The sequence below is a fragment of the Podarcis liolepis genome (genome assembly GCF_965112155.1).
Source record: "Podarcis liolepis genome assembly, chromosome: 9".
Lineage (NCBI taxonomy): Eukaryota > Metazoa > Chordata > Lepidosauria > Squamata > Lacertidae > Podarcis > Podarcis liolepis.
Window position 1 is genome coordinate 50,667,854 of NC_139564.1, and position 27,402 is coordinate 50,695,255.

The 27,402-nt window shown below is 40.3% G+C and overlaps 2 protein-coding genes across 4 annotated transcripts in view; both read left to right on the plus strand.

Moving 5' to 3' along the window:
- Positions 1-14,014, plus strand: part of TRAPPC11 (trafficking protein particle complex subunit 11) — a 71,225-nt gene extending 57,211 nt beyond the window's left edge. Inside the window, exons 30-31 of one of the 2 annotated variants that reach the window (XM_083459806.1) lie at positions 6,000-6,126; positions 12,600-14,014. In XM_083459806.1, the coding sequence (XP_083315932.1) occupies positions 6,000-6,032 (33 nt within the window). In that variant the 3' untranslated portion in view covers positions 6,033-6,126; positions 12,600-14,014. The remainder of the gene's footprint in view (positions 1-5,999; positions 6,127-12,599) is intronic. The other variant, XM_083459807.1, reaches the window with a different exon arrangement.
- The window catches only part of STOX2 (storkhead box 2), a 134,460-nt gene that overhangs the window by 24,859 nt on the left and 82,199 nt on the right, over positions 1-27,402 (plus strand). The gene's annotated exons all lie outside the window — the stretch shown is intronic.

Consider the following 27,402-nt stretch of genomic DNA (forward strand, 5'->3'; position numbering starts at 1 on the left):
TTAAAGAAATCTCCAGGCTTTTTGTGCTGTACTTTTTGCATAGATTCTAGAGGTTATCTCTGAAAATGATCTTTGTTCAGTATGTGAGAAAGCTCCGAGGTATGCAGCTACAATGAATGTTAGACTTGGAGAGCAGCACAGTGAGGAGTTTCAGCTGCTACTGCTTCCCTTCAGTTGAGCTGGTTGCAGGTGTTTGCATTACTGTACAGTGGTACCTCGGGTTAAGTACTTAATTCGTTCCAGAGGCCCGTTCTTAACCTGAAACTGTACTTAACCTGAAGCACCACTTTAGCTAATGGGGCCTCCCGCTGCCGCTGCGCCCCCAGAGCACGATTTCTGTTCTCATCCTGAAGCAAAGTTCTTAACCCGAGGTACTATTTCTGGGTTAGCGGAGTCTGTAACCTGAAGTGTATGTAACCTGAGGCGTATGTAACCCTTTTTAGTCCACGGTCAACTTCCATTTTGCCATCATTTACTGCACTTATTTCTACTACCAAGTGCAAAAAAAACCCGTTTGTTTAATTTTAAAAAGGTGTTGCATTCTTTGCCTGTAGAATAGTACAGTGGTACCTTGGGTTACAGACACTTCAGGTTACAGACTTCGCTAACCCAGAAATAGTACCTCGGGTTAAGAACTTTGCTTCAGGATGAGAACAGAAATCGTGTGGTGGCGGCACGAGGCCCCATTAGCTAAAGTGGTGCTTCAGGTTAAGAACAGTTTCAGGTTAAGAAAGGACCTCCAGAATGAATTAAGTCCTTAACCCGAGGTACCACTGTATCTGAAGTGCTTTAGAATTGTTACAAAAGCCATAATATTAGCAGCAATAAAAACAATTATTACGAGCATGAAAATCATGATAAAACTAAGCTCAAACCATGGTATTTGTGCTGTGGCTAAAGTTACTTCACACATCACGGGACAAATCTGGTAGAAGCCGTTTGGGTACATAGGTGATCATCCCCCTTTTTTCCTTTTAGAAATAATCTCATTAGCCTAGCCTAGCAGTGCCATTTTGAAATGAGCATGTTTTTCCCTGAAAAATTGGGTTCATGGACCAGGATAGTTTGAAAAAGATTTATGGAGTATTAGAAAGCTTCTCAGAACTATGTGATATTTTAGTTGGTTCTAATAAAGGTATTGCTTTTTATCTGGAAATGATTGGTAACAGAAATCTGGTCATCTTACTGGATTTTTTTTTTGGGGGGGGGTGGGTTGTCTCCTAAAGTTACATGGGCAGAATGGCAAATTTTAAATACCGCTCCTGTGTTTGCTAATTGAGTTGTTTGAGGTTGTAGTGCTCAATATGTCTTGCCTCTTTCACTTATATTCTAATTTAATTCACCATGGTTTCATTCTTTCATTCCTAGAGACTGTTGCTTACAAACCTCACAGGCAGATTTTTCTGGTTAAAAACCAGTGGTTTCCTGTCATTCATTGTTTGCAAGTCACAGTGAGATCTTTAGGTGCAAAGCAGTATAGATATGCAAAGTGGGATTTAGACAAGAGTTGCTAAGACCAGCCTTGTCCTGATTAGCAGCTTAAAAGTAATGGAAAACATGGATGAGAGTATTCATTCAAAAGATTATTAGCAGGGCCAGTGGGGGTGGGGTAGGAGAGCCATTTTGTCCCAGGGTCTCAGGATAAAAGGGGTCTTCAAATTTATTTTTTCAGCACTTGATAAGTTTTGCAACTTCTTTTTTATGCACATACGACCCAAATGTTTGCTACAAAAGCATTTATTAAATAAGAAAATGTATATTCAGATTATTTCTCAATCTATTTTTGGTGCCTTATGTTGTTTTTAGGTCTTGTCATTTCAATTTTTATTATGGCTAGGGAGTTTCAAAAGCTAGATGTGACCTGGGCCTTCCTGGGCCTCTTAGGGGGCCTGATTATTAGGCAAAAGTTTTAGTATCCTTAAGTTATCAAGAAGTCATGTGTGTTTACTGAGAGAAAATGAAAAATAGATTGTCTGTGCCCAAGGATCACAACACTGGCTTTCTGCCAATTTTGAGTAAGGCTGTAATAATGAAGAAGTCCAAAGATTGATTTGGAATGAGGTCATATTTATGTAAATATGCAAAGCAGGGCCACATTCTAGGAGACTAAAGCTTTTGTAATTATTTGAACAGAGGCCTGGGGCTCTTTTCATCTACTCAGCCGGAGTTAGACAATATATTACTTGGCTTGATGTGTGTCAGATTCTCTCTATGCATAAGGCATAATATAGTATCTTTCACAGGTTATTTCATATAGTTAGGGCCACTTTGAATGTGGTAACAGTTCTATGGTCTTGCTAAATGTTAGTTTTTTCATTGAGAGCAGGGAATAATTAAAAAGCCTTTGCCTGTGAGACAGATTTCATGGAAAACTTGGGGTTTTCAGTGCAAGTAAAAACTAGAAACTACCCCTGTCTGGTTTGTGTGTGTAAATCACAGGAAGGAAACTAGTCTTGGCTGCAGAAAAAAAATATGTTCCCAAGGAAAGGAAAGGGTGTAACTTGTCCTAATTAAGAGGAAAGGGTGTGGATTTGATAATAATTTCAGGAAGCAATAAATAATTCAATTCTTGTCCAACCATCCATCCAACAGCAAACACTGATATTTGTTTGCTATTTGGTTTTTCAAGTTCTTTAGGCTTGTGATACAAAGTAAATGAAGATCGCCCATCTTCTTTTTTGGGACATGCAAAGTGAGTTCATGTAAATGTAAAGGATTCTGACATGAAAATCGTATTTTCGTGCAAAGCTCCTCTGACACAAATTGCTATGGGTAGGTGCCCCCTCAATATATTAGTTTTTTGAGTAAGGGGAAAGTTATCCATTAAATAGAACACAATATGCTAGCAACACAATACAGTCGTACCTTGGATCCCGAACGCCTTGGAACTCGGATGTTTTGGCTCCCGAACACCGTGATTCTTCTGGTTTGCAAACGTTGTTTTGGAACCCGAATGTCCGGTGGGGCTTCTGCAGCTTCCAGTTGACTGCAGGAGCTTCCTGGAGCCAATCGGAAGCTGTTCTTTGGTTTCTGAACGTTTTGGAAGTCAGACTTCTGGAATGGATTCCATTCAACTTCCAAGGTACAACTGTATATAGCAGGCTGTAAAAATGTGTGCTTTCCTTTTCTGGTCCATAACAACTGTATGAGCCTGTCTAATGAAGAACCATCCTTTGTGTGGAAGATCCTACCCTATATTACTTAGCCAAGATCAGTTTCAAGAAGACCTGAACCGTTCGGTGAAGGAGGGGGGCAGTGTACCGTGATCTGAAAATACAAACACTTATCCCTTTCCCTGGGCTAGACCTAGGGGGATGTGGAGCCAGGACAAATCACACTGTGTTCCCCACACCTTTCCTTCATCCACTCCTGCTCCTGGTGGTGGCATGCTCCTCCTTATTTTCCTGTTGCTTTAGCAATGGCAGTGCCAGCAAGGTCTTCTGGCACCTGCCTCCCTGCTCTAGGCATTGAGGAGGTGAAAAACCTCACTGGGTGGGTGGAAGACAGCTGGGCACCAAGCACCCCCCTCCCAAAAGTAGTTGGGCTGGGGTCATCACCCATTCATTCCCCACACACCCAGGGATAGCCCTAGTCCCCCCAGCCAGGTGCCATTGTAATTGGGACAAAACCTCTGTTCCTGTGTTACTCACATGTAGGGCATATTTATTTTGGAGCAGGGCCACACTTTTAACATTGCCCCTGATGTTGTGTCCTCTTCCTCAGTGTGGCACTTTGTTGACTGTAAAGAAACCCCAGTGCATGAGCTGTGCAGAGGCTCCACATGATCAGGAAAGGGAATACTGGGGACTGGCATTTTCTGTACCCTCCGGGTCCAGGGAGGGCCTGTTAAGAAAAGGCCACGCCACTGTGTCTTTCAAGATGGTAGCTATAAGTCCCTCGCATAGTGAAGCATTAGCCATCCAATCAATATCTTCCTTCTAGATTTTGCCAACTGTAATTGGTAAGGGACCAAGAGGGTGTGTAGTTGGCCTCACAAGTCCATGTCTTCAGGCCACAACAGCTTAAACATATCCCATAGATTGTAAGAAGACAGTGTTCCATGTGAGTGTGGCTTCAGGGAGCCCACCGTAGCTCAAATGCTGAGGCTAGCAGTGGTCTCACCATTGGTGACACATCCTCCCAAGGTGTTGAGATATTAGCAACTCTTTATGGTACCTAAATTAAGTGTGGGCTGTAGTGGCAAGCGTATTGTTCTCTCAGCTTGATATGAGAGAATCTGCCCTAGGGGATAGTACTGGTCTGTTTTCCGTGACTGCCTTAAGGATTGCTGAGCTAAGGTATACAAGGTGCTTTTTATGCTTTTAAGCATGACGTATAAACACTAATTATTACTTTGCAGTATGCCAGACTAGTTAATAGCTACTTGCCTGGTTGCCTGTATTTAAAGGTTCTGGAATTGCTTACAGTATCAAACAAACTTTCTAAACCCAACCTAAAAGTATTATTTAAGTAACGGTTTCACAGCTCTCAGTAGCTTCCCTCTCCTCAGGCCAGAGGAAAATGAATATTGCCCCTACCTCTTCCTAGTTCCTCTCAGGAAGCACAACACATGCAAGCTGTATCTAGTGGATCTGTCATACCGTTGCACCTAGTGTGTGTGTGTGTGGGGGGGGATATTCCAAAAAACTGTGCAGAGAAACTTTTTAGAAGCAGGCTCCTTTTTCATTCTGTTATTAGGGCAAAAATGACTGATAGAGGGTTTGTGTATGCCATAAAATGTTTTGCGCAGTAAAAAGCTATTGAATTAAATGGGTTTTGCTTCAGCTGAATGTATTTAGTATGAGGATGTTCGCTCCCTTTTATTTCTTACAATGTGTTTGTTTTAATCCACCTTTTCCCTCATGGAAAGAGGAAATAACTGTCATTCTTTTAGAAGGGAAATGAACTGCTAAAGTTGTTTCCTACTGTTGCCCATCTTTTGACCCTTCGTCTTCCTCTTGTGAAACACTCCTGTGCCCTGACCCCCTGTGACCAAAGCTGTGGCAAATTTTGGAATGGAAGAATGGACTATGTTTCAGTGTGCTGTACTTGAAAGCAGTTAAAGTGCAAGGACTTCATTTTTATTTTGGTACCCTCTGTACATACATTAAATTAGTCAGTGGCACTCTGCTCATCTGTAAGCTGAACCCCACATGGGAAATTTACTAGTGATTTTACTCCTGTTGTTCCATTGCTGTCATTCCACCAATACCGAATTACACCCAGTTGTCTCGTTCACATTTTTAATAGGATATGTATTGGATGGAGGACGAGGAGAGAGGATTGAGGTTGAAGAAAGAGTTGTGATTGGAGGGGCACCCTTTTCCCATTCTTTGGACCCCCGGGAAGCTCAACAAACCTTCTGCACCTGGAACTGGGTGTGGAGACAGCTGTGGGCAGGCTGAGGAAGTACCCCTCGCCTTGGGCCTGCCCATGAAAAGCAAGTCTAGAGTGAGAGACTAGACTAGAGTTCCAGGAACTCTTCTTCTTGTGATACTTTTGTGGGTGAGGTGAGAGTTTGTTTGGACCCTGGGTGAGAACCTGGAGGCTGAGAGGGAGTGTGCATCAGAAGAAGAATGAATTTATATTGATTTATATATATTAGTATCTTGTATTAATGTAACATTTTTATATGTAATTGTGTATTTTTGTAATATTTTGTTTAAGTTGTCTGTTGTTGCTTCAGTTTTCTGTGCACAGTTTAAAGATATTTTTTAGTATATTAAGAGGTATATAAATTTTAAAAAATCAAATCAAATAGGAAGGGCATTTAACATGTAGGAGCCGGAGTTTCAGCCAAATATTTCTGCAAACATTTCCACATTATCTAATAACTCCCGGACATTTCTAATTACATGTTTATAATGGCACATTTTAATTACAAGCTTAATGTGTGAAAACAGAATTTACCTGTCTATTAATGAACAGTAAGGTATTAATTCATAACCCAGTGGGGGATTCTGAGTATTATCTGTGTCAATATGCTTTGTCCTTCATAGGGTGTGACCTCCTTGGCCAACGTGAACAGCTGAAGGACTCATTGGTTTGGTTATGGCAATTTCTTCAATATTGCATTTCACCTCTGGGACATATAAAATTATTGTATACTACTTTATACCACTAGAGGTCAGTATAAACAAAGAAATAACGGTTGTATGAAACATTTTGTAAAGGAAACCCTGATTTCTGCAAAATAAAATAACATACAGTATTAAAAAGCTAAATAATATATATCTCAAAGCCAGCCTGTATTTCTTCTTCTGTAATAAATACTGGCTTAGGCAAACCTGTGATTAACCAAGGTTACCCATCTTATCCACTCTTTTAGATAAGGCTGACCAGTAGGTGATTATTTTGCTAATTATTGTGAAAATATATCTACTGTTACTAAGTAAGTGGCTCTTGTGGTGTTCTTGAGTGGGTTTCTGGTTATAACGTTAAAAGAGAATTTTAACATTTCTTTCTAAAATTATGTTCAGAGCAATCCTAACTGTGTAATACTGTAACGTGCCCTGGCAGTCGGGACTTTACAGTGAAGGGCAGGCGAGCAAGTCATACATATACATACACTTGCTTGCAGGATCATCGCCTTGTCGTGGTGAGTGGGCTTGCACGTTCCTATGACCCTTGTGAGCAAAGCCGCCTGGAGTCTCGTACTCCCAGCAGGGTCACCCAAGGCGGTACGGTCAAAGGGGAGGAGCTAGACAAAGAATGATCCAAGAAGTCCTCAACGACAGAACAGGCAGAAAATAACAAGCAGTATATTACACTGGCTGTGACGGCAGATGAAGGCTGCAGCAGATAAGAATCTACCAGTCGTTGTGATACTCATGCCATCGGAATAGAGTCTAACTGTGAAGACTGTGCATTGGTCAGCGTGCACTGATCTACACACACAAAACAAATTCATGCACAGGCGTCTTCCAAAAATCCACCCCAAACCCAAAAAAGTCCCATGGCGATCGGCAAATGGTAACAGGGGCAAGACCATGGAATCTGGAAGCCCCTAGTAGTGAACCAGCCTGTGGGCGGTGGATACAGATTCACTCGTTCTGACTCAAGGAATGAGGCAGTTGTGTAGCTCGGCAGCTGAGCAGTCCTATTAAGGATACACTCTGCTCACCATGAAAGGGGTGGGGTAGAAAAGTTCCCCTAAACATAGTCTGCCTCCCTTTTTCCCTGACTGGATTACTGCGGCACCCAGCAGTTGTAAAAGACAATTGAACTTTGGAACAAGGAATATACGGACTTTGTTGGATAACACATATATTGAGTGTTCCGAGCTCAGGATCGCCATCATTGCAAGAGAGTTGCAACGAATAAAAAGGAGGCTACACATTCTTCTGGAAAGGTCTACCTGAACAAGAACATCAAATACATGGAGTAGGTTTTGCTATCAAAAATGATCTTGTGAAGCTCTCGTCAGGAGTCCCTACTGGCATTTCAACCCTTCGAATAAAACTCACCAAAAACCAACAGGCTGCTATTCTAAGCGCTCATGCACAAACACTGGATGTCAATGAAGACAGTAAAGAAAAAAATTAGTCTCAGCTGGATGCCATCCTATCAGATAAAATTATCCTCCTGGGTGATTTTAATGCAAGAGTTGGGCAAGATTTTGATCTAAGGCCTGGGACTATTGGGAAAGAAGGAATTGGCAACAGTAACCAGAATGGAATCTTACTTTTGACAATATGTGCAGCGCATAACCTCATTATTACCAACACACACTTTCAACAAAAATAAATTTAAAACATCATAGAGGCACCCTTGGTCACACCACTGGCACCTCTTAGACTATGTAATTGTTCAAGCTGAAAATCTCTGTGATGTGCTCCTTGCCAGAGCTATGACGAGTGCTGATGACACTGAAAGGCCACTGCCAGTCAAGAGTAGATAATTATGGGATGGAAGGTACTGTAACTTACTGGCCAAAATATGCTTTGCAACTGGAGCAGATGGAAAAATGGTCTGACTTGTGTTTGGCTGTTTTCATTTCCCTATTCATGAGCTAAGAATGGAACTCAATATCTAGTACAGCTGTAATCTTAAAGGGCAGCATAAGGATCTAATCAAAATCTAAATATTTAAATCTAAAATTCAATCATTCAAACACTGTTTCTTTTAAAGTAAAATTTATTTAGCAAATTTTCAGGCTGCCCTTAAATTGAGTTAGGACCGGAGTGCTGGGACATCTGGCTCATTCATCAAAGGATGCTCAGCTTTTTCTTGCAATGCTTGTCTACAGAACTCATCATTTTCTTGTCTTTTCCTTTTCCTATTTAGCTTAGAGTTCAGATATTTCTGTACAAAGTATATATTTTAATTCAGAATAGATTCTCTGAAGATGCGGTGAAGTCTTAAAAGCCAAAAATTGGCAAGAAGTCTGGAAAAATGAGGGTTGCGGCAGTAAACTTGAGATGTATAATTTTACCAATCTAATGATATTTGACAGTTTCCCCTTTTCAAGAACTTTCCTATGTAAACATTGCCGAACTGGAGTATTGTAAAAGCCACTTACAAAAACATTCTTTACTGGCTGGATTTAAAGCTTTTGTTTGGCCATGTTTTCTTTTTGGCATATATTACATCCTCTTTCCCTCTTCTGTCTGTTTTAGTTTCAGGTTTGTATAGTGGTTTCCTTTTGCCGTTCGTCTTCTTAGATTCTCTGAGGTCAAGTGGTTACTAGTGAAAGCTGAAATATGAGCAGAGTAGTGTTTTATATACTCCCCACCCCTCACTAATGAGTTCTGTTAGAATTTTCCAAGGCGTTTACAGTCATGGACCAAAACTATACTGTGGGTTGACAAGAGACAGAGCTACAGTAATATGTAATTATATGTATATCTTTATGTTTTATCTCAAGTATGGATCAGAGTTGAATACAGGATTAGGAATTGGTCAGGATAGGACAATATCTAAAGGCAAAAGCAGTGGGTTGTATTGTGAGGAGTGATTTGTTGCAAGGTCCAAATGGCATCAGATTTGGGGCAGAGTTCATGCATGTTGAGAGAATGCAGGGCTGCTGTTAGGTTAGAGCTGGGCTCAAGAACAATCTGACTGACACGTTTTGTACCAGCTGAAATTTTCAAGTACCATAGTCTTCAAAGGCAGCCCCATATACAGTGCATTAGGGCTGGGTGGTATAGCAATATATAGTCCAAAACTGGTTTGAAGTCCATATCGGAATATCGGTTTCATAGTTTTTGACCTGGCAATATATCGCGAATCATGATGTGTGTTAGGGCTAGGCGATATATCGTCCAAAACTAGTTTCAAGTCCATATCATTGTATTGGTTTCATCATTTTTGACCTGGAAATATATTGCAAATCATGATGTGTGTGTGCTATGTCAAAATCCCAATGTGGGGGGAAATGTGAAGCTAGCCAAAGGCTCTACATATCTCCATCCTTATTTTAGACATCGTGATATATCAATATATCACGATGTTTAGCTGGTGATGTATCATGATGTTGAAAACCAGATAGTGCCCAGTCCTACAGTGCATTGGAACAGCCATATTGGATCAGACTGAAGGCCTTTAAGATCCAGTAACCTTTTTCCTACACTGCCCAACTATATGCCTATAGGAATGTTCTAACAAGCAGGATCATGACTGCAGTAGCCTTCTCCAACTTTTCTCCAGTAACTTGAGACAGTATGTAGCTAACAAGGAGTGCTTGAATGCCGTGTCTTCCATGCTACCAGAACATCTTGGTATAGAGAAGAACCAGAAGAATATATTTAGGCTGGTTAACCTAACTACCTTCCCTCTGCAATTCTCTGAGCTCACCACGTTCTCCAGAGGAATGGGCAGCCTTTGGAAGAGTGTGACTGCTGAGGAAAGGGAGAATTTTAAAAACTCCTCTACCCCCCCCCTTTCAGTCACAGAAGACTCAACTGCAGTAAGAAGTACACAATTAGATATGTTCTATTGTTTTTCTTCAAATATTCACATTTCCAGGAAGTGGGTTTTTAAATAAATAAATAAATAAATAAATAAATTATGAGATAACTTCAACAAACCCCTTCTATTAAGCTTTAACTTTTTAGTACCTCTTCAAACATTTCATTAAAAAAAATAAAAGATCAAACAAAATCTGATTTTGCTCGTGACATTAGAATTAGGGTTAAAAAGAAGAGAGGCCTTTTTGCAAGTTGGGGGCAATTTTAGTGAGTGATACAGAGCCCAAAATGGCTCAGGATTTTTCATACATTTATCAAATGTGTGAGAATTCAAGATGTGGTCTAAAGAAAGCAGTTTCCAAATGTATTAAAACTTGAAAAAAGGACCAGGATTGTTACTTGTAATTCGATAGCAGCAGGCTGTGAAAAACCAGAAAGTTGCCAAAAGATGACAAAGAAGTTTCTCAACAAATTTGTGGAGTGAGGTTTTTTAAAAAATAAGTTTAATACAGTGAGATCTATAAAAATTGTGCTGGGGGTTTGTTACTTCCAGTACATTGCAACAACTAATGGATGTCAGGCCCCTGTTGCTAATTAACCCATAATGCACCTTGAAGACCTCTTTAGTTCAGCTTTCTGATAAATTAACACCTAGCCCTGTTTTGACATGGAATTTTGGCTACAAGTAACACAGGCAGCAGTTTGTATGCAGTTTGATTCCAGTTGCCATTTAAAGTCCTCAAATCAAACACAACAGTTCTTGGGCTGCTCACTTTGGTGGCCCTCAGGAAGGTGGCTTAGCTGCCTCTAGTTTCAGCGGTGTTTTCCCACACTGCAGTTGGGTCTGGGCCCGTCTGCAAGGAACCGCTTGCACCTTTGTCACAAGCTCCCTATGGACTGTATGTTTGCAGTGGCTCTTAGAATTGGGCCACTGCTTTCTTTCGATGTTACTGTGACTAACTTGGCTTTAAATGTTGATGTGCTTTTTTAGGGGGGTGGCAACAGCCAGAGTTTAGAAAGAGTCTAATGTACAGAATAATGTATACATACTTACACTGATTGAGTTAGATGCTAGGATAAGCTAATGCAACCCTTAAATCCTAGTCTAGACAAAGCCCTTGTGGCAATGTGAAGGATGCTGTGGAGAGCCAGGGGCACGCCTAATGTTTTTGTAAATTAATGGATTTTCTGGCCCAAACCTCAGTATGGAGGATGTGGAGTGGGATGTAGCTGATACTCTGTGGCAGTCTGGCTGCGTGCCTGTCTCTGTTCTCACACTGGTTTGGAAAGGCCTCTTTGAGGCAACAAGTTTCATTTATTCAAGCATTTGGTTGTTTAGCATATTGAGTGCTTCTGTCTTTATTTTCTGTCAATTCAGTTTAGGATTGCTTCACCATTGAGCTAAGAGTTCTTTTTATTTGCTAATTTAAAGTCTCAGAATGTAAATTTATCTCTTTCTTTAATATATACACACACAAAATATATAATTCCTAATCTATAGTTCAACCCGATTTAAATATTCTGCATACGCATTGTATCCCAGACTAGATTCAGAATAAGTACAGCCTAAATGCATATGAAGTTAGAATACATGAATACTGCTCTGTTCTAAGCTATTAAGATACATATTTCCTCAACATGCTTGCCTCTTTGTCTGTATTAGCACAATTGCTTTTGAGTAAAATTGTATTTTACAGACTTGCAGGTCCTATAGCTTAAAAAAAAAAAGCGCTTCCACTTTGTTAGGCAGTCAGAATTCATAGTCTGCAGCAAGAGAATATATGTTAATCTTCTTAAAGGCAGCAGATAAGATTTCAGAATCAGATTAAATATTTGTGTTCCAATGTTAGCAGACCTCCCTGGATCTGTCTGACAATCAATAAATCCTCTTCAGATTCTTTGTTCCTTCTGTCTGCCTTTCACTCTTTTTCAAGTTGTGAGCATTTAAATCAACAACAAAATTTTTGCCATTTTAAAATGTTAAATTTTAAAACAAGACAGGTTAATGTTTTATTTGGTGCTAACTTGGATTTGCATCTCAAGTCTTTGACTGCAATAACTTTAGGGTGCCTCATCTATGTTTAGAGGAGGATTGTTTAGGACAATGTGGGCAGATTAATTCATGCACTTCCTTTTGAGCAATAAAGGGTGTCTTGTGACTAAATCTTTATCATTACTCTCATTGGTATTTAACATAAGAAAAGACTCACTGGTGGATGAATGGTTCAGCTAGGCTTTTTCTGCTGTATAATATACTTTTTATTTCAGAGTTCCAAACTCTCTGTCAATAATACTACAATGCTACTCCTTAGGTGTGTTTTGGTGTTTTTATTTTGTATATTTGCGATCAACAAAAATGTAGTTGCTACCAGAAAGAATAAACTGTACTAGTTCGGAGGAGAAAATGTTAGTTAGCTTACTTTCTTAGCCAATGTTGTACAGTTCGTACATTCAATTAGCCTAATCACTGAAAAGTATAAACTAGGCACAGTGACTGTTACCACTGATTGAAAAGATATTTAATGTTATTGCCCTTGCTGGGCACTGCTGCTCATTAGTTGTGCAGTAGAGGGCACTGTTTTTATGTCAAAACATGAGCCAAACATTTGGTTTGGTACATTAGATGAATGCTTTTTAAGTTGCCACTTTGAATTGCTTTCTAAACTGTTGTTTCTGTCTTACTTTTTCTAGCAAAATTCTGGTTTCCAAGAAGATTGACTATGGGAAATGACTGTGAAATAACATCCCCCACTGCCAGTGATACACATGCACATTGCTTTTTATGGGGTCCTTAAAATATTATTTATGCTCACTTTTTTCACCAACAACTTACAGGCTTTGTTGAAGTGATATACAGTATTCTTAATGCTTACATATATGGTGTAGATTTAATTGAACAGTGCAAACAGAACTGTCATCTGATAAAAGAATTCCAAAGACTTGCATAGGTGAAAATCTCTGCCCATTAGATGTCATGTTACAGTGTTGTTTCTTGCTGTTCAATCATGTTATGATATTATTAAGCTGCGAACTCAACATGAGCTTTCTTATGATAGTCTTGCATAGCCTCCACTTTGGTTTGAGAAGTGTCCCACCTCCCCCCACCTTTTATTTTGTAAGGAGGCACAGCTGGGCCAACCTATTCCTCAGAGCAGGTATGGAGTGGTGATCAGGCAGAATAGTATGGCAAAGGCCTATTTGTTTACATGGTTAGTGAGTTGTTGTTATATCCTGCTTGCTTTTCTTTAAAACAGGGATGAGGAGCCTGGGGCCCTTGAAATCATGTTGGAGTATAACTTCCATCACCCCTAATCACTGGTCATTCTAGCCGGGACTGATGCAAGTTGGGGTCCAGGAACATCTGAAGGGCTACAGCTTCTCCCCTCCTGCTTTAAAACAATCCATTGAAGTCAGCAAAATATTACAGCAAATCAAAATACAATGCAAGCTGTATCAGCCAAAACAAAGCACCCAAAAATAAAAGTGGGCAAGAGGCACATTTTATCATCTTACCCAAGCCCTTGCCCAATGCTATATGAAAATGCCTGTTCTCAGAACATGGTGGACCAACTAGTCACCAGCTAGGGGGCCAGGTAGTCCTTCTTCAAGAAGGAATGTGGTGCTGCAGTTGAAAAGTTTCTCCCCTCCCCCAGTGTACCTACCTGCCATATGGTGAGGAAATTCTGAGAAAGCCTCTGGTGTCAATTGAAGTATGAACAGGTTGTACTATAGGCTAAGCACAATGTTATGGATGTATTGAACTTTTCTCTAAGCTTTTAAAATTTATGTTGTTGGTGATTTATATGAAAACCAAAATATTTGCAGAATAGTAACACTTGTACACTTCTCTTGATACAGCAACATAGTCTTAAGTGTCTGTAGCATGCTGTATCAATCCATTTTATGAACTCTGCTAGGATTGCCTACTCTTCTGTCCCTCTGTACAAATAATGAATTTGCAATAGTATATAGTTAAGAAAGTGTTTCAATGTGTGTGTGTGGGGGGGGGGCTATTCATTCATTAGAAAGACTTTTTTGTGATCTTGTCATGCACTTTCTGTATTTTGCATTCAGTTTCAATGTAGTACTAAATAGAACCTCCTGAATTGCTTTGGTTTCATTGTTTTTATTCTTGAACAGCAAAGAACCTGGTAACTTGCTTTAGCTGAGTTATTGGAGTCTTAATTATGCAAAACAAAGTCAATGGCTTTTCCCCCTTTTTGCATCAACAATGCTTGCGGGCATATATGACATAGTGTATATGTATGCATTTATAAGTAACATATAAATATGTAATGAGTTATTGTAGCAGAAATGCATATAGATTATGGAGTTTCAAGAAGACATTCCAGTTCCTAATTTAGAGTCATTGAAAGATACCAGACTTAATGTGGTTGAAACCTAAAAAGGCGCCCTATTATTTCCAGGCAAGTTTGGCAGTGGTTCAATGAAAAGAGAAGAAGTTGAATTGTACTTATGAAGTTGGTTCTATGTGTAGCCCTCCCAGCACATTGGTAGTGGGTGACAGACAATGTGGCCTGGATCTGGAGAGCATAAAACACAGCCCAAACAAGTCAAACTGGCTTTAGCTTCCATACATTGTATGGAATGTATAACATACATTTTCTCTGTATGTTATACTGCTCATTTATTTAATTATTCTGGTAAAAACCTGTATTTGAAAGAAAAGGCAAACGGTGTTCATAAATATTGCTTAGTATGTAACCTTTCTTATATTATACAGTAGTGATTTGTTCTCTTTTTTTCCTAAGAGAGTATCAATAAAAGTCTTTTTTGGAGGGAAAGAATGAGTGTCACATGTCATAGGCCCACCTTTATTCTGAAAATCCATTACAGTTATATTTCTGGATTAGGTCACTAAGGATTGTTTTGTACATGCAAACCTTTTGTTGACAGTGTAATCAGTCTCAGATTCTTGCTTTCAACAATGTGGATGTAAGAATATGTGAATTAAAAGCACACCTCTATATGGGATTGCAGTGCACCTTCTGATCACTGTGGAATTTTTAGGAACTGTGAAGATATCTGGAAATGCTGCAATCCTATGTAAACATGGACACTTCTTCATATGGGACTATCTCGAAAGAGCTGTGGGCATTTGTGAGCCATGATTATGCAAAGAGAATCTGTTGCCTTGTCACATTTGGTAACCAAGCTCTTAGCCTGCCATCCAAGGAGGGAATATATATGCAAATAGGGGAGCCCACGTCCTCCTGGAAGATTTATTCGATTCACAACAACAGTTCCATGTCCACAGGGGCTGTACTCTTTTAAAACGCTGGTAACAAACTTGCTGTTAGACCTAGATTTTCATTTTTAAAAAAGTTTAAATAACCTTTCATATTATTTTCCATATTGTATTTCTTTCAGTGTGTTGCTGTTTAGCCACCATGGGCTTCAGTTTGAGAGAGAAACAGGGTACATAATTAATAGGAAATGAAATCAAGGAAGCACCAGTCATATGAACAATTCTTCATGTTCACAAGCAAGAAACTGCAGTTTTGAACTGTTTGGGATCCATGTAATGGCGAATGTTGGCTTGCCGCTAAACCAAAAGTGAGGCGAAGTCACAATATGTGAGGGGAGGAAAGAGGGCAGGCAGAGCACAAACACGGGGTTCATTCACATACCCTTTATTTATTTTAGATACAAAGAGTATACAGAACAAGAACAGTAAACTTGAAAACATGAAAAGGCTCCCTATTTCACCCATTTCCATTTACAAGTTGGTAGGTGGTTGAAATGGCAATGCGGGTAGAGTGAGCGAGCATGCTCTTCCCTACTGCCACCCTCATCTGTTAACTTGCTGAATTCTTTTTTTTATATATAAGATATTTATTAAAGTTTCCCATTTTATACAAACAAAAAAGAAAAAACAGACATAAAAATATTAAAAACACATAAATTTCACAACTTATTTTCTTGTAGCTTATTTCCCCGACCTCCTCATACCTCCCCTTCTTGTATACCCAGTTTAAACTATTTATACAGCAAATCCTTATCTCAACATCTTAAATTATTATATCTTTAAATTCTTACTTACAAAAAGAAAATCATTTTATCATAGTTACAGCTTGAAACCGCTTAATTTCAATCCAGCATCATTCAACATTCCTTAATTTTACAATATTTTTGAAGATAGTCCTTAAATTTTTTCCAGTCTTCTTCTGCCGACTCTTCTCCCTGGTCACGGATTCTGCAAGTCATTTCTGCCAGCCCCATACAGTCAATCAGTTTCATCTGCCATTCTTCCAAAGTGGGTAGGTCTTGTGTCTTCCAATACTTTGCGATCAGTATTCTTGCTGCTGTTGTATGACTTGCTGAATTCTTAATGGCAGGAGAAGGTTAATGGAATAAAAGAAAGGAGCTCGTGAATCCAAAGTTTGTCCATGAAGGGGTCTCGACCATGTTCTCTAGTAACCTCCAGGATGGACTACTGTAATGCACCTTAAATGGGTCTGCCCTTGAAATTAATCCAAAAGTTGCAACTAGTGTGGAATGCAGTTGGTGTCAATGGCAGTGGGCCAGTCGACCACAACTCCTGTTACTAAACATCTGTACTAGTTGTCAGTTACCTTCTAGGCCCAGCTCAGGGTGCTTATGTTGAATGGCCTGGATCCAAATGTATGAGATAATGCTTTCTTCTGTACCACCCTACCTGTGTTGGTTGATCAGTGGGAGAGGCTTTCATGGTGGTTGCTGTGTTAAAGGAGGTGTATAGTCCAGGGACCTGCGGAAGAGCATTTTTGGTGTTGGATCTGTGACACTGGAATGGCACCCCCATTGACGTGCATCTTGCCCCGACTCTGTATTCTTTCAGATATTGGGTAAAAAGCACACCATTTTTGCCAGCTTTTAGTGATAACAGTTAAGTCATTTTTGGGGGTGTTTTTGATTATGCTATTTATATAAATTCTGAGAATTATTTTAACGCTTTCATTTAATATGTTTTATATTACTTTTTTTGGTAAATTGCTTCTGACCTTTTTTGTTGAAGGGTGGTATAGAAATCTCTTAATAAATAATGTTAAACTGTTGTTTGATGCTATGTGTGAAGAAGTAACTGGCCGCGTTTGCACACAACACTAAGCCATGGTTTATTTTAATCATGATCTATTGAACAAAAGAGGATCAACCTTGCAGGTGAGCAATGTAACCGCAAGTTGTTTTTTTAATACAGTGGTGCCTCGGGTTAAGAACTTAATTCGTTCCGGAGGTGTGTTCTTAACCTGAAACTGTTCTTAACCTGAAGCACCACTTTAGCTAATGGGGCCTCCTGCTGCCGCCGCGCTGCCGGAGCATGATTTCGGTTCTCATCCTGAAGCAAAGTTCTTAACCTGAGGTACTATTTCTGGGTTAGCGAAGTCTGTAACCTGAAGTGTATGTAACCCGAGGTACCACTGTATTGGTTTTGTTTTCTTACATTTTGTGACTCATCCAGGTACAGCCAGTGAGCATTTGAACTGGGACACTGAAACAAATTAGAGTACCATTTCAGACCTAAAAAGGAACCATGATTAAGACAAGCTCAGATTTGTAAGCCAACTTCAAGCCATGGTTTGTTGGTCATATTCAAAACTGTATTTTGCGAGCTTGGTTTGGACATATAAATAATCGCAGTGAAGCTAAACAAACCACGACTTAGCATCCTGTGTGAACAAACCTTCCCCAGAAACTTCTAGTGAAAATAAAAATGTGGCAACTCTTATGTATGCCGACCTGAGCTCCTTTAATAAATTTTCTTTCTCCCCGGTTTGGCATCTAACATGGCTTTCTTCTACCCTCAAGTCCACCATGTGATAACTGCTGTGAGATTTGTCAATAGCAAAATTAATAGAATCTTCTTTATGTGGGCTTCATCTATATACAATTCTTCTGTGGTCCTTCTTTCTAACTTCCCATTCTTGCGAAATATTTTCAATGCTACTAACCTGGAAAAACAGTTGCTGAATCTTGAAATATGTCTTGATCTCTCCTTTCAGTGCTTTTCTGTCAGTAAGAAAAGTTACACTAATTACTCTTAATCTTCTAGTTCTTTTTGTGAAGAATATTTGACTGCCAGAAAAATAATACGAAATTACTTGGGGGATGGGAAGCGCTATTAAATCATCAGCGCTATAGTAATTGTAATAAGAATAATAGCAAATAGCAAAAGAGTCAAGGCTATGCATTTATGTATAATATAGTTTGCCATAAGTGGTGTTAAAAGGAAAATATTTTTCTTTTGAAATTTGATGTATGAATGTGTATGTCTGTTTTACATCAGTTTACTTTCAGAAATGCAAGCTTCAGTTTAACTACTATAGATTTGTTCAGATACAACATTCACAAACTCTTAACCAAGGTTAAGAGATTGGGATCAGGCAATGGGGTTGCATGCATTATTATCTTTTCTTCCCATATCTTCTTTCCCATGACACAATTTTACATCTGGAGCAAGCCTGCCCATGATTGCAAATCAGCTTTGGACTGTATGCTACAGTATGACGCTTTCGTTGGTACACTACAGAATCTACCACATATGGGAAATATAAGTTGCATGTGCAAAATCTCTGCTGAAATACAATATCCTCTTACCCAATGGAATCTCTGCTTGAGAGTTTTAGTTTCCTTTCAGAAGCAACTGCCTGTATCCCTTCCATTTTTCTTTATCTTTGAGGGCTAGAAACTTGATTTATTTGTTTTTTTTAAGATGACATTCAAGATCCTGCACTGCATGGTGAGCTTGCAGGTGTGGATGATCTGCATGATCCTGTTTGTAACTTGGAGGTGAGTGGGAATTCTTAGCATTTCACATTTTTGAAGGATGCAAGTAACCAAGGATTTAAACCACCACCACTGAAGCTTGAAACTGCAGGCAGTTTTTATCTTGGCAGTTTTAATCCCACCCTTTTATGTTCAGATTAGGTACATGTGGGGATGTGCTGAAAGGGTGTTAGCAGGAGGTTCTTTATGGACAGCTCAATAATAGCATCAATCTGCCCCTTCCACCACCCCCTCCTCCTCCTCCTCTTAAAGGGCTGTACATTGAATAGAAATCTAAAAAGTTTAAAAATGCTACTATTTGTTGATATAGATGTGCAGCTTGTTACACAATTTAAATATTTTCTTGGCAAAAAATGTTATCCAAAAACAAGATAACACTGCCTTCATTGCCTACCCAAGCGTTTTTGGTTCTTTTCTTTGAAAGGCGTGCATTTCATGTAGGTTTTTAAACACACACACCATTTTCAAAGGTTTGCTTTCTGTCATAGCATGGCTTGTCCCCCCAATGCCTAGTTGGTGAGTAGGTAGGAAATGAAAATAACAATGTGAGTTTGCAGTCATACCCGATGCAGAGACCAAAAGCGACCAATATTTGAAATACATGTTGGAAATATTACATGGTTTGCTTTTACCAAATTCCAGCCTGTTCTCGAGTGAAGCACTTACGTTTGGAGGGAAAACATACGAAAATGTGCCCTCTTACGCACATAAAAGTTGTGCTTTGACACCCTTTGGGCAACCCATGTGCTTCATTGTACAGTCAGCACACGGTAAGTCACTGGGTGTATGCGTGTGGGTGGGTGAATAATATAATTATTACAGCACTGAATTGAATCCAAGTATCAAATAGCATTATTGCAGAGCATGCAAAGCTGGGTATGGAACATAATTAAAACTTAATACAGGCCTGGCCCACAGGTTTATAATCTAAAAAAGGCAAAATAGAAAAAAGTGGGGTACTGGAGGGAAAAGCTCATGCAAAGGAGAAAGAGAAGTGACGCAGTTTCAGTCCAAATGGCCACTCCCCTAGCAAGTTATTTCTATGTTCAAGCCTCATGGACTCAGGCTACAGTTTTGGCTACAGTTCTTGGGGGCAAGGATTACTCTTGAGCAAGTGTCTAAATAATAATGTCTGCCTCCTTTCTTTTGCCTTCTCTGGGCTTTAGGTGTGAGCCTGTTTTCTCAGCCAAATAATCAGTACTTTCTCTTTGAGGAATGCTTCTGTTTTATGGTGATACACATTACGTGTACAATGAATGCTTCAGGTGGTGGCCAACCCTTCATGTGCCCCTGACTTCTGTGTTATTCTTGCTAGGAGGTTTGAAAAGGACTTGTTAATACAGCCACTGGGTGAGAGTCAGCGTCGCACTCTTTTAATCATTCCATCTGCACAAGCATTTCAGTTTTGCCAGATGGAACTATCCCTCCCTCTTCCCGCTGCACACTGTTCTGGAGGTTCTCCCAAGCCTTCCAGAGCCCATTTTGATGGGGAAGGGAGAGGGGGAGCAACCCATTGCACATGTGGAAGTCCTTGCACAGGGCTTCTTCCGCTGACGGGTCTGGTTAGGTAAAACCCGCCCACTGTACAAGACAAACACAGGGTGTTGGGTGGCATGGTTGCAAGCCCCCACTACACACATGTACGTGCTCTCTCTCTTCTTCCTTACCCCTTTGCCACTAGATATACAATGGCCTGGTTCACCTAAAATGATAAGACAAAGTGTGGCTTAACAGGACTGCACAGATGTGTAGCCTCCCAGGAAGAATCCTGCGGCTGCTATGCTCCTCCCTGCTCTCTCTTTTTTTTTTTTTACTATTGCAGCAACACTAATTTGAACTAATGTATGGGTAGGCAGCCTAAGGCCCGGGGGCTGAATCCAGCCCAATCGCCTTCTAAATCCGGCCTGTGGACTGTCCGGGAATCAGCGTGTTTTTACATGAGTAGAATGTTTCCTTTTATTTAAAATGCATCTCTGGGTTATTTGTGGGGCATAGGAATTTGTTCATTCTCCCCCCCCTTCAAAACATAGTCCGGCCCCCTTCTGAAAAAGTTTGCTGACCCCTGAACTAATGTATCATCTGAATCGAGCTCATGACTAAATTCTCTTCTTGCCAACTATGAGCTGTAGCCAAGAATAAACCATTTAAACCTAGTTTGGCTTACTGTGTTGTATGAACCAACTAAATGTATTTCCAAGCAAAACAAGTTCCTCATATGCCTTTTCAGCTAAAGTGCATGTGTAATAGCATCTCAAACGATGACTCTCATGGATCGTTTTACTCCTGCAGTAATAAGAATATTTATTGTAGACGTGGCATTTGACCACCAACCATATGACAATCCATTAACTTTCTATGTAAAATAAAACGTGGTAATAAAAATAAGTTACACAAACAAACCTATGGACAATTAAATAGTATTTTGGGCTGGGATAAATGCTGGCCTCAACTTTTGTTTTCCACAGTTTTAAATATCTATAGCACAAAGGCCACAAGTTGACATATAGAAGCCAGCTGTACTGCATATTATTTTAAATGACAGCATGCTATAAGGGAAGAAGATAATAAATTTCCTCTAGCAAATGCCATTACACGGTTTATCAGCTGTCCAAATATAACAGTAGGCACCTGTTTGTCTCTTCCCCCATCTTCATCAAAGAGCTCACTGGCAAGCAGGGCAAGTTACCCTGTGGCTTTTTAAAGCTGCTGTCTGTACAATCTTGCCTGTAACAAGAGAGCAGCTGTTGAATGTTTCAGCATTTAACACCATGCCTTAGCATGGTTAATGTTTTAGTTGAGAAACTGAAGGGAAATAATATAAAGCAAAGGGTGCTCAACAGGTGGCCCACAGGCCACATAAGACCATAATGCTATTCTCTCTGCTGCTTCAGCTGATTGGACCCTTCTGAGTTGTTGTCTGTCTCAACATACATCACTATAGTGATGGTTACCTCTGCTGTTGCTTTGCTGTCCCTTCCAAGCGACTGATAGGTAAACTCCTGTGAAATGTATGGCTCACATGAATCTTGGCAGTACCAGTGCAGAGCAGTTACAATGTGGATGTTTTCAAGTCCCCAAAATGAGAAGCACCCGTATCCTCTACATGCCAGTATGGTACTGTCTGACACACAAAGGTTGGAGGAAAGTACAGTAAAACAGGATCCAGGCTTAAGTACAAGTTTGAGAGGACATCATTCCTGCCCATTGGCCATGCTGGCTGATGGGAGCTGGGGGGTTGAACAGCGTCTGGAGGGCCACAGGTTCTGTACCCCTGCTCTAAGGATCATGCCAAAATTAGCGCACTGTATAACCACAGAACCTAGGACTTGCTGATCAGAAGGTCGGCGGTTCGAATCCCCGCAACGGGATGAGCTCCCATTGCTCGGTCCCTGCTCCTGCCAACCTAGCAGTTCGAAAGCACGTCAAAGTGCAAGTAGATAAATAGGTACCACTCCGGCGGGAAGGTAAATGGTGTTTCCGTGCGCTGCTCTGGTTCGCCAGAAGCGGCTTAGTCATGCTGGCCACATGACCCGGAAGCTGTACGCCGGCTCCCTCGGCCAATAAAGTGAGATGAGTGCCACAACCCCAGAGTCGGTCATGACTGGAACTAATGGTCAGGGGTCCCTTTACCTTTACTTATTGGTAGCACATTTCTGCTAAATATGTCTATTTATTCTTACAAATTTCAAATCAATTTCAAAATCAAACAGCAAGACTGAATATTGGGCAGAATCTTCACAGCAGTTTTCATGTTCTCATGCAGCAGTACCTCTCTTTTCTGAACAGCAAGCTCTTCCTCCCTATCACAAGCTACTTTTTTTTTTTCAAAGTTGAAAAAGTTTGAAAAGGACCTTGTAGTGCTATGTGGAGATGCGCTGCTACCTGAGAAAAAGAAAATGGTCTTTGCCTTTGAGATCCTCCAGATTTCAGCCCTTGACTTGTGTACAGCCATAGAACATGGTTATGCAAAATGCACGAGAAATGTACTAAACCCTTTCCCCCTCTGCTTAAGCTCTGTATAATGTTGTACATATTATGAGAGCTGTGAAACTTGTAAAATCTTAAATCAACCAGGTGAAACTTGAGGATATTTATAATACCTGGGGTTCCCCCCCCTGAAAACACATGCTCTGTGCTTTTTTTCAGTAGTGAGGCCCTCAGTCCATCAGAGAGCCATGATGTGTTTTGGAGACGACATTAGTCAGCACAGCACAGCCCCTTGGTTTCAATAAGACTTACCGTATTTTTCGCTCTATAAGACGCACCAGACCACAAGACACACCTAGTTTTTGGAGGAGGAAAACAAGGAAAAAAAATCTGAATCTCAGAAGCCAGAACAGCAACAGGGATCGCTGCACAGTGAAAGCAGCAATCCCTCTTGCTGTTTTGGCTTCTGGGATAGCTGCGCAGCCTGCATTCACTCCATAAGACGCACACACATTTCCCCTTACTTTTTAGGAGGGAAAAAGTGAGTCTTATGGAGCAAAAAATATGGTACTCCCTGGTAAATTGCATTGGGTTTCAGCCTTAATCGCTTTCCTTGCTCTGGCTGTGTTTGCAACATGCCAATCTGCTTTTTGCTCTCCACACCTTCTCTGCATCTACTTCCCATAACTGTGCCATCCCAGTTATCACCCCCCTCTCCACTACTTACCCTCATTTGTTATTTGACTCATTCTCCAGAACTGCTGTTTTGTGGTTCATCATATTTTAACCCAACAGTGTACTTTACTGGTCAGAAAGAAATTTTAATCCAGAACTGAGAAACGCCTGGCAGGGGCAGCAACATTTGCTTTCCCATTGGCTCATTCTCATTCAAGCCAATATTCAGGGTAAATCCAACAGGATTTGCCAAAGCCTTTCCTTTAGGTGCCTTAGCTGCTCCTGTTTGCTAGTATGTAGAAACTTGTATGCTGTGAACTGCTCTGAGATCTTTGAATGAAGGGCAGTATACAGATTTAAGGTAGGTAGGTAGGTAGGTAGGTAGGTAGGTAGGTAGGTAAGTTAAGTAAGTAAGTAAGTAAGTAAGTAAGTAAGTAAGTGAGTGAGTGAGTGAATGAATGAATGAAGATGCATAATAAGTGGCCTAAGAGGAAGAATTTTGTAATGACTCTGAGCAAAAGGGAATTTTCATCATGAGAGAAAGTGGCTGAGGTGCTTGTGGGGAGAAGGTTTTTGGGATCAAAGGCTCTGTTGGGAACTGAATGAGAAGCCTTATTCATTTTCTACTGAATCTGAATATGGGGGCCTGGGGGCCAAATGCAGACCTCCAGGCTGCTCTCTGTCTTGGAACTCTCCCTAGGCCACACCTTTCACTGGCTCTGCTATACACTCCAAACAGTTTTGTCTAGTTTGGAATGTGTCCTTGAATTCTGATAATACATCTTGCTTCTCTGAGAGATCACTGTTGGGACGGGTGCATGAGTGTCTATAGAAACTAGTGCAAACTACATTTCCCCATTACGTGCGCATGTGGGAGACAGGGAAGAAAGGTTAAATTTACATCCATTGCCTTTGTCCTTGCATGTGGCCCTTGAAAGGTTGCCTGGGAGAGAATGCATCCCTTGAACTGAAGAAGGTCCTCCTAGCTCCGTCTTGGTGTGTTCAGCAGCATCCTAAGAACAGGTTGTGTGACCTTATTCAGGTCACATTTGCTTGGAAAGCTTCTCTGGTTATGTCCGTGTGAATGGCAGTGACTGTGGGCCCCTCTCTAAGGACTCTGTATTCAGTCTTCCTTCTCACTGTCCCCTTGCCTGACATAGAGGACGGAGTATGAGCTGAAGAGGATTAGGATTTATTAAACTGAAGTAACTGTTCATGCAAGCATGGCTGCAGGTATTTCGAACTGAGGTGGTTTCCTGCTTTACTTTCAACTCTTTAAAAAATGCAGGGTAAGAAGTATGAGCCTTGAGTCATAGGTTGCCACCTATGAAATGTGTACCTGTGAGCACAAGCCTTTGGATTAAAAAGCGGAATAGGATATAAGTCAGCAAAACCTTTCTTCTCTCGATGGGACATTTAGAGAATGGGGAATCTAACCGGACTAAAAGTAATTGTTTGTTAAAATAAACACATTGTAGAACAAAGGAAAAGAAAAGCTGATAGAAGAGAAGCACTGCATTCCTGTTATTGTGCATCCCAGAACCACAAGAAGGGAGAGAAATATGATCTGAAATAAGCTTAAGAGGTTCTGTAATTAAGCCTGGATTAGTACAATAGCATAATATACCTACTGCCCTTCTGCAGGTAAGTGGCAGACTAGCCTGAGGATGTCTGAATGGCTCCTGCTTTTATATTTGGAAGATCCTGCTCTTACATCAGCAGCCTGGGAATCGCTTTGCTGTCTCTCTCTGTATCTCTCAAGTTTTCAAAAGACAAAATTTGTTCAAACATTGCATCTAAGAAGATAGACCCTGAAATGTGTCACACTGGCAACTGTGGTGCTAATTCAATTCCATCAGTGGAAACAATCTTATACGTACTTAGGATGGAGACAGCCAAAAGATTGTGATTCTTGCCAACTGTTCCTTTTTGTGGCGCCCTTTGTATATCTGATTTGGATGATGATGAGCATTTTCTGAAAGGGAACAAATTAAATCAGTGGCAGACATCCTAAGAGAGATGCTGTACTGTGTCCTTTCTTCATGTTACTTTGCTTAGTGAACCTCAGTATCAGTGTGGGAAAGACGAAACCTGGGACTTCCTGTAACCCAGTATTGGGCCACTCATAAAAGTCATTTCTTTTGAAAGTGACCTGAAAAAGGATAGAGAGGAAGCACTGCAGCATTTGTAATTGCCAACTCATGTGTATAATAAATCCCAGTTCCTTTTCTCCGTTTAAGAAATTCCAGCCTCTTTTCCCCAGCTCTTAAGATTCAGGACTCTTACCAAGTGTTACATTAGTTGAAGCTCTGTGCCTGCACTCTCTGTGTATAACATCCACACTCGTTGGGGCATTTCTGTTATATCCAGCGTAGAACTTTAACCAATATATATTTTATTCACTAAGTAGCCATTGCCCCTGAACTCCTAAACTTGTTGGTTTTGTTGTTGCTTACTCCATGTGGAAGAGATGGATGGATGCAGAGCTCTGTTTTCATGTTTGAGCTTTCCAAACAAAACTTTTCACCATCTCAGCCTCCCCCCTTTGAACCTTTGAACGCTTTAAGGTTTCAATTAACATTAGCAGTTGAAGGCTGAAATGCGTACATCTTCTGGTGCTTTTTGCTTGTTAATCAAGAGGCGGCCTTGACCCCAGACCAAACTTTCCACATTTAAAGGCTAGAGAAACTGCTGGTGTCCCAGTAGTGCCAATCTAACACCAGCTTTCAGACTAAAGCTCGCAAGAACTGATCCAGTGTCCCAGGGATGGGCATTGGCAAAGCAAATTGACAATATCATCCCCCTGCTTTTTGCTTCTAGTATGTCATAGACAGAAAGAAGCACTTGAGCATGGGAAATACATCTTCACCTGTCATGGCTAAATTCTATTGAAATGTACCCTCCACTAACTTGTTTAATCTATTTGAAGCCATTTGCCTTTTTTGTTTCAACACACTGGGTTCAACACACAATTCCTGGTGGACTTTCTATTATGATCAGTTTATTAGGTAGCTGCAGCCAACCTATGAATGTGCATTGTGTAGTTATGATTGTTTGTCCCTAGCGTGCATTACTTTGCTCTTACTAGCAGTGAATTTTATTTGCTAGTATATTTGTTTATCCAGTCAGTGTGGAGAGATCCCCTTCTGTCTTTTTTTCATGACTGTTTTGAGCTTTGTTATTCTGTTTACTTTGGTGTTGCCGGTAAACTAAACTAGAAGCTTATTCAGTCTTATCTCCAGATAAGTAGTGCAATCCATATAGAACTTCCAATATTTATTACTTTCTTTTATAAGAAGCATCCACTTACTCATGCCTAATTACTTTTGAAGTTGCACCTTTCAAATCCATGACCTTTTAAAAATGTGAAATATTTTGGCAATAATGGATATAGGGTTTTTATGTATTCATTGCTACGTTACAGATATGCCTATTTATATTTATATGTAGTGAGAACCTTTCGTTGTTTAATATGGCTTTCAATGGGGAAACTGTTGCAGTGTTTCACAGATGGTTAGCAGTGTGTATATATAGCGTGGAAGTGCTTGTGGAAATGGTAGTTGTGTTCTTCTTTGTGTTGTAGTGGAAGAAAAGTGGGGAACATTAAGATAGTGATGTCTTGAGTGGCAGAAGTTTGGCAGCTTGACCTGGAAACCTCACTGACTTGAATTTATTCCTGCTGACTTGTTTGGAGCAATGACACTGTGGTCCATTGAAAATGGTCTCCCATGGCGTTCCCATGTGATTTTTTTGTTTAAATGAACCCCTGCCACGTTTAGCCTTAGCGATATTCTCCAAGAGATGGCTGTGTAATGGATGGTGCAATGACTTTTCTGCAGAAAGATTGCATCCACCACTTTTTCTCCTTTTAAGTCAAAGAGAACCATATGGTGGTTGTCATTGGTAAATTAAACTTGTGCTAATGAGCAAAGCTACTTCTTGGTCTCTGTGATGAATTAATAGTAATCTGTAAAACCAATGAAGGCAAAGCACCTCTTTACACAATCTGTTACCTTGGCCCAGGGTTAATGTTTTGAACTCACTTCAACCTCTGACTTGTTTACAAATCCATGGCCGAATTAGAAGTTGAAAGGAGGTGAAAGGA